Source organism: Pygoscelis adeliae, unplaced genomic scaffold (assembly GCF_000699105.1).
Source record: "Pygoscelis adeliae isolate BGI_AS28 unplaced genomic scaffold, ASM69910v1 Scaffold191, whole genome shotgun sequence".
Taxonomy (NCBI): domain Eukaryota; kingdom Metazoa; phylum Chordata; class Aves; order Sphenisciformes; family Spheniscidae; genus Pygoscelis; species Pygoscelis adeliae.
Genome location: NW_008824114.1, coordinates 770,213 through 777,914, shown reverse-complemented (window position 1 = coordinate 777,914; position 7,702 = coordinate 770,213). Strand labels below are relative to the sequence as shown.

The window sequence follows — 7,702 nt, the reverse complement described above, 5'->3', positions numbered from 1 at the left end:
CTCAACGCACAGCCCTGAGAGGGGAAGGCATTTTGGGAAACGTTGGCCTTCTGTGGAGGAACCACTGGCACAGCCACCCCAGGAGGTGACGAAGCCAGCCGTCCCCGAAGGGCAGGCTCGGGCGCCAGTGCCTGCCTACAGCAGGAGAGACCAGGGGCTGACTGGGTCCGCAGGCAGGGTGGCTCCACTGCCTGGCTGCCCCCAGCCGTCACGGCCATTCCGGGCTGGTCAGAGCGCCTCTCTCCTGCCTTCAGACTCGCTGGCTCACAGTCTTACCTGCTCTCCGAGATACCTGATCAGAAAAACATGATGCGCTGTTTCGGTGCTGCTCACGCCTCCCGGCCACTTGCGAGAGGATGCAGCAGAAAGGGCTCACCGTAGCTTTGAAAAGCCCTGAGATGCCGGTGTGTGTAATACAGTCTAGGCTTTGATACCACTGCTCTGTTTGGTTTTTTTTAAAGCCACTTTTATGTGCCACTGTTCAAAGCAGAAGTACAGGAGCGAGCAGCTGGGGCACCGCCAAAGCCCGAGGGAGCGGAAGCACCATTGACACAACACGTGTGTGTCCAGTGAACGCCAGAACTACATTCAGCAATAAAGCAGACAGGCGCTAGATGCACACACAAGGCAAGCACCAGGAGACAGCACGGGAAGGACCGCGGCAGCATCCCACCGGCAAACCTGTGCCAGGCAGGACACAAAGCGCGCTCGAGAGGATGGAGCACCTGGGAAGCAGCTAACGGGGATGTTTGGCCACCGGTTTGGGAATGCTCCCAGCACCCAAGGAAAATCATTCAAAACAGGGAAGCTGCCTTTGGGCTGGCGAGAGGAAGCAGGGACGCCGCTCATTGCCTATTTACAGGTAAATGCTACAGCTCAGGAACTGAGCCCTGGTGTCAGCTGGAACCACAAATAAGCCTCTACTGTTAACGGGGGCACTAGGGGTGGTCCTGGCTAGGAGAAACCTTTCCAGACCAAAGGGCATCATCTACACGGCCACTGCTGAGGAAAAGAGACTGGACATCTCTTGGATTGGAAATTAATGTTACAAGCAAACAAGAAACTGTGTGCCTTTTAGAAAAACGGTGGGCTTTGACCCATATTCAGCGAGTTTCAGTTCCTCGCTGCCTCTGTGCTGGCCCACCAGAATAACCCCGGGGACAGAGACTTCTCGGTGGGCTCGTGGGAAGCGGATCTGGTGGGAGAGGGGCTCCTGCGGGAGGAGGAGGAGGTGGAGGAGGACCGCCTGCTGCCTCCTTCTCCCAGCCGCGCTCTCGGAGGCTGCTAACCCGACCGGCACTGCCTGGAAAGCCGACAACGCAGGCAGGGGATACAGCCCCGCTCAGGCAAAGCCCCCGGCACAGCTGCGTCTGCCGGCGTGGTTTCCCGGGACAGGGGCACACTGACGCCAGGGAGGAGATGAAGAGACGTCCCGCAGAGCCAATTCCTGTCCTGCCTTAGCACAAGCAGCGTTTCCAGTAACATACACTGCTCTCCTACACACTGACAAACACACTATAGCTTACTGAGTGACGAAAACATAACATAAAGGAAGGAGCTTCTCATGGCAAGGCGTCCAACCCGAACTCCAGTCACTCTGCCCTTGCATCCAAGCACAGGGATTCAGCCCCTTGCATTTCGACTCCAATATCTCCCAAGGTCACCCTTGCCAAGGTGCATTTCCCAAAAAGTGAGCAGGTAAACGGCCACTGCCATCCTCTGCTGTCCCTTCCACAGCCCGTCGGCTGGATGGCTCTGCCCAGCGCTGCCGCTGTCGGCGCTCGCCCAGCCCTGCAAACGCTGCCGGTCACCTGCAAGGGCACACACGAGCATCCTTCACAGCCTGCGCAGAGAGGAGTGGCGGAAGGACTGGGAACAGTTCAACACAAATGTCTGGGTAGGGTCTTCTCTCCATCGTTATCTCCCTCTCTTCTAATTTCTTGAGCCACTTACGACAGCATGCTCCGAAATTATCGTCCGGTAAGATAGCTGCTCTCCAGGGGCACTGGAACTGGAAAAGTCTTAGCTGTGACACGTCCGTTTCACAAGCACAGAAAACCCCCTGGGTCTAGCTGGGCTGAGGTGGTTACACAGTCTGGAAGAAGAAAACAAGCATGCTCTATGCAGCAGTGTAAATTCATCAGCGACGGCAAAACCACCACCAGAGCAAGCCCAGATCTCGGCACTGCTCACGTAGCACTCACATTTACCCTGAGTGCTGCAGCGAGGAGGCTCAGGAAGGGAAGAGCCGGCTGATTTACTCCACCCTGCCATATTATCCCCCCCCAACGAAGAGCACAGCCCACCTCCAGTCATTGTCTTTCCTTCTGCAAGGGTCTCCTACAGGAAGGACATTTCTCCTGATCTTTCTTTTGAGATTCCCATCGCCTCCACTGGACTCTTACCACCCCATAAATGCTGAATTTGTGTTACAAGTGTGCTTTTGGTTTACTATTTGATTTATTGTCACAAACACATACCTTTAGCCTCAGCTCTCATCACCTGGGATCCGGCCTTGTGGTGATGAAGAACTGTATATAAGGAAGTAGAAGAATACAGAAAAAAAAAATTAATGCAATAAGCAAGCTCAGACTCAGTTCCACAAACCTAAATAGAGGGCTGGGTAACAGTCGGGTCAGGGATATATTTTTCAATATAACAAGCGAACTCACTGTCAACACCAGCAGACAACATTTGTCAGGCTCACATGCAAACCTGCTTGCACTTTTGGCAGAGGTTGGTGATTTTTAAAAGCAGGAAGCTGAAGCTTATTTGAGCAGATATTATTACAAATGAAATCTGCTGCCACAAACCACAACGCTTGCAATTCAAAGCCCTGCCATTCCAGCCTAGCCCGAAGGCTTCGATGCCCAAGCTGTCACTCCATCACACCGTACCTCTCTGTGGTGGAGCTATACCTGCACATACATTGTGTGTAGGACCATCCACTCTCTCGTCTCGCATCTCTGATCAGCTGCTGCAATCTAACCAGCCCTCCTCATCTCTCCCATGATCTTATCTCTGCTCTTCACAAAGGCTGAGAAGTCAGTACAACGTGCACTACGCTGACTTAGATCTACACACATGATAAAAGGAATCCATAGATATGCTTATTACTTAGCAGATTTACATTTAACTTATCAAATCTGTATCTAGATTCACATTTTACACTTTGTGCTCTTTGTTTAGTTCCAGCATTTTAGCTGAGACCCATCATCTGCCCATGAGTACGAGCCAAGGTCGGGGATGGAGCTTCCCGAGCTGACTCACTCTGCCTCGGAGGGAGCACCCTATGCAGCAGGGCTGCTTTTATATACATGCCAGCTTCACAGTGCCAGGCTTACTTGCTTGTTCTTCGGGAAGCTGTCTCAAAGAACTTTGTCCTAGAGGCCACCCTGCAAAGGGAACAAGAGAGGTCACTCCAGTCATCCGGTAAGGCAATTTGCTAATTAGATCCCATCTGTGCCAGGGAAAAGAACACTAGCATTAGCAGACACTGAAGACGATCACCTTTGAACAATGTCTTTTCCGCCAAGGCAGCAGCCGCACTCCTCATGCTGCCAGCTCCATTCTGCTCTGCCTTCATGCCGCCCTGGCCAGGCAGCCCTTGATCGCTTTTGGCTAGACTGCTTATTTCCATGCTCTTGCTTACAATCCTATGGGCTGGTTTATAAACCTGCATCCATCACTTTTTATGGCCTCTCCTTTAGTTTTTATGTGCTTCATATTTAGCTTCCAACTGTCCTCATAGAAAGAAAAGTTCTAACAAGTGATTCAGGAGAGCAAAGGCAAGGCCTGTTCCTGCCCTGCAGGTGCGGAGCTGAACCTCACGCACCTTTGCTGGACTAAGGAGTGACTGTGCAGGGCTTGGATCAGCTGCACAGCGCGGTTTTACTGGGGGCTCTCCGCAGAGAGCAGGGGCCAGCGCAGAGCGAACTCGGGAGCTGCTCCCACAGCAGGCACTTCCCCCGGGACTGCTCCTGATCGTCACTCGCGGGCTGCGTGGCTTCCACGGTACAGAGGCACTTCAGTGTTTTTGCACCTCGTGTCACTACGGGCAGGGTGAGGCCCTGGGGGTGGCCCCCACATACCCCAGGGCTGCGGCGTGGTGGCAGAGTGCCAGATGAGGGACATTAGCACAGACTTGGGGTGCTGCCCTGCTAGGATGGCAGGGGAACGAAACACGCATCTTTGCTGGATGCGCAGCAGCGAGCTCCGCGGCAGCACCCAGGTTACAGCCTCCCCACCAACCGGTCCTGGATGCCGGGCTGAGATCCCAGTCTGAAAGAAATCTGATGATGAAGCTGAACACCATCCGATTTCCTTAAGAGAGATCCAAGCTGGATCTTGTCCTTCCCCGGGAAGCGTCTCAGTTGAGAGGCTTGCTCAGAGCCAGGCAGGGAGGGGCTCTCCAGCTTCACTGACACGAGAAACAGCACAGAAGGTGACGGGACAAAGCTCAGCCCCAGGGCTGTACTTGAGAAGGTTCAGAGCTTTGTTTTTCCTGCGTGTGTTTGCTTTTGCTATGGCCACACTCCCCTACCAGGCCGTGCCCTCTGCACAGCTTTCCAACGTGATGTTCAAACCTGCGCTTGCACCGGTGTTGAAGGGGACGTCCATGGGCTCCAGCCATTGTACGCCACTGGCGCGGGAAACCAATGTGGTACTTCTCCTCCTTCTCTTCCAAAATTCCCGGTAGGTGACACCAGCTCCTACTCCTGCCGCCAGGGCTGACCTCGCCCCCCTGCATGCACCCCAAGCCCCAGGGTGCCGGCAGCTCCCTTGGGCAGAGCTGCCCGCCCCAGGTACCACGCGCCCGCCGAGGGATGCTGACTTACACAGACGAGGTCATCTCTTCTGCTGTTCCTGCTATCAGATCCGGCCTCTGCTCCAGCCTCGGAGGGACAGGAGTCCTGCACGGTGGGTCCGGAGGTCTCACAGGGGGACGCGTTATCACAGGCTTATCGCCATGGGATCGTGGCTTAGGGACACCATCGTACTCGCCTGCAAGGTTGAGGATTACAAACACTGAGTACGAAGCTTTGGTGGAGGGCTAGATGTTTATGAAAAGGCATTAAAAAAGTTAGTGGGCTTAGTTCTGTCTGTCTGCCCCAACATCCTCTCTTTGACAGCAGCCAATAGCCAGAATTTAGGCAAACAGTCCCAGGAAAAGGCAGTTCCCATTCTGCCTGCCCCAGCACAGCCTTCCTGGCACTAGAAAGAGGGGCTGATGCTGGACCCTGTGATGTCAAATTTGATATAGTTGCTGATTGCAAAGATGATATTGCTTGGGAACAACAAGTTTTCTTAAAACCTGTGCAGTGCTGCTCTTCAAAAGCGAGAGGAATAGCACAAATCGGCGATCCCTGCAGTTTGGGGCCACTGCTTCTCCGAGCTTTTATCTCGGGCAGTGGCACTACCTGTCCTCTCCCCTGGCTTTCTGCTCTGCTCACAGGAGTTCCTGCCTCGGCTGCTTTTCTTCCCCAAGATCCAGCCAACCTCGTTATTCACGTAACCCTTGAAGACTTTCAAGGGTTAATTGAACAAGGAATAAGTGTCAGACTTTACCCGACACCCCTGGTGACCCCACACCTTCTCTCCAGTGCCCAGACCTGCAGGGCACATTTCTGTAAGACAGCGATCCTTGCGATCTTCTCGTCTGGCCATTTATATGGCTCAAAACCATCTTAAGGGCTGGGTTCCTGCCCTTCCGATTTAGACATTTCTACTGCTAGAGTCCTGTTTCTGATTAGAAATAAGTCAGAGATGTTTTTCTATTTGGTAAGATAATTAGTTGCTGCAACTACTTAACCAAGGCTTTGTCAACCCCTTAGTTACTGAACCTTATTATATCCTGGTGTGCTAGCTCAAACACCAGTCCTTAACCAACTCTCTTCCATACTTGCATTTGTAAATTCTGATCCTAAATTTTCCCCTTGGTAAGCTGTATAACTTGAATTTCTCAGTAAAAGGCCTGTTTTCTAATCCTTCAACCCATACTTCTTGGTTTCTCCAGTTTTTCAAAATTATCTCCAAACTGTGCACATTAAAAGCTCAATACGGCGTTCTAGCACCGATATGCAAGTATCAACACAGATGTAATGTAACTTTATTACTACTTCAGTGTTCTTCTATATATACGTTCAAGGATCAACACAGCCAGTTTTATTACGCTGTGGCTCCAGGACATGCTGTCAGCACGCTACGTGTGATAATGCAAAACCATAAAACTTGGAAGCGCTAAATGCAGTTGATGTATAAGCCAACTTTAAAAGCTATCTTACTCTTCCAAAAGCAGATTTCCAGCTACCATTTATGCGACAAATTTAAGTTAAGCCAGTAGTGTCAGTCAGATGAATTTGATGTTTGTGCTACCCAGCCGGGCCTTTCTTCTTTCTCTCCATTGCACATGGGAGTCATTTGTCAAGAATGCAGCCTGGTTTTTATTTTCTAACTACAGGACTGTGAAGCTGTCAGGGTATGACAGCATCTGAAAAGCACTGGAAAGTGCACAAGAAAAGCTGGCAAATTGCAGAAAGCAATACATCTTTTATTACGACCATCGTCCCGAGTATTTTATAAAACTCAGCACCAAATACTTGCTGTTACAGCAATGCGTACTGTCCTGCAAAAGGCTCCCTGGCGATGCAGGGGAGAATGTCTACAGACATGCAGATACACAAACACCTACCTGCCTTCCTCCACTGAAACGGACAATACCAGCTCAGATCTGGCCCCAAACTAATTATTTCTACCTGTAATAAATTTCTGTATAAAGCTTATTAGACTGCAAATAATAATCATTATTTATATTTAACATCAACAGATGAACTGTTGAAATAAATGTTCCCAGTAAAGCCTCAGTAAGCCAGAAGCCGCATCACAGGGGGCCTGACAGATAAAACCATCAGAAATTAAAATGTGAAAGCGACTCTTGCCATTTTCCTCGTCTCTGCTGAGGAGAGCACTGACAATCCAGAGTGCTTATGGCTGGTTACACCGGGTACAAATTGCTTTGGGCTTAACGGTCTTTATATCATTACTCAAGCCTGAATTTTATGAGTCCACTGAGCTAGGTTGAGCTTAGCACAAGCAGAGGCTCAGCTACTGCATGGAAAGCCTGCTTCATCTGACACTGGTGGCATCTGCCTGGCTCAGCAGAGGAGGGGCGGCACCAGCACCGGGCTCTGCAGGCTGCTCCAAAACCCTGCAGCAGCCGCACCCCCAGTAAGCGACAACCAAAAGCATCCACTGTCTGAAATAAAACAGGACAACTCAGGAGGCCAAGGCCTGACCAAACCCTTGGGCTGCAGGCCCGTGCCCACATCTCAAGCTCTTCTGGTCTCCCAACCCCTCTTGCTGAGCTACATCAAGAGGACTCAAGGCAAGAAGCCCACCACCCGCCCCGGCCGTCCTGGCGCTCAATGCGCAGCGGGGAGGGCTGGCTCGGCGCACAGAGCTTTCCTCGGGAGAGCGGCACTCCTTCTGCCTCGCTTCGGTGGGACCCAGCGCGAGCCACGGCCCCGGGCGCACGCTCACCCTCTCTGCCATAGATCCCCGGCCGGGGAGCCGGTCTCCTGGCCTGAAGAGTGGTGGTCTTCAGGGCAGGGCTGGCCACCACCCCGTTGGCAGCCTTGCTGGCGGGCTTCACTCCTCCGTCCTGCAGCCCGGCCCCCAGCTTCCCCCCCCCCCCCCCGGCCCC

At 52.3% G+C, this 7,702-nt stretch overlaps 1 protein-coding gene across 1 annotated transcript in view; it reads right to left on the bottom strand.

The window, feature by feature from the left end:
* Positions 1-219: 219 nt before the first annotated feature.
* The window catches only part of OPHN1 (oligophrenin 1), a 57,968-nt gene continuing 50,485 nt past the window's right edge, over positions 220-7,702 (bottom strand). The window contains exons 21-25 of the mRNA XM_009334282.1: positions 7,540-7,660; positions 4,839-5,004; positions 3,345-3,395; positions 2,481-2,531; positions 220-2,095 (exon numbers count right to left, since the gene is read on the bottom strand). Coding sequence (XP_009332557.1) covers positions 2,489-2,531; positions 3,345-3,395; positions 4,839-5,004; positions 7,540-7,660 — 381 coding nt within the window. The 3' untranslated portion in view covers positions 220-2,095; positions 2,481-2,488. The remainder of the gene's footprint in view (positions 2,096-2,480; positions 2,532-3,344; positions 3,396-4,838; positions 5,005-7,539; positions 7,661-7,702) is intronic.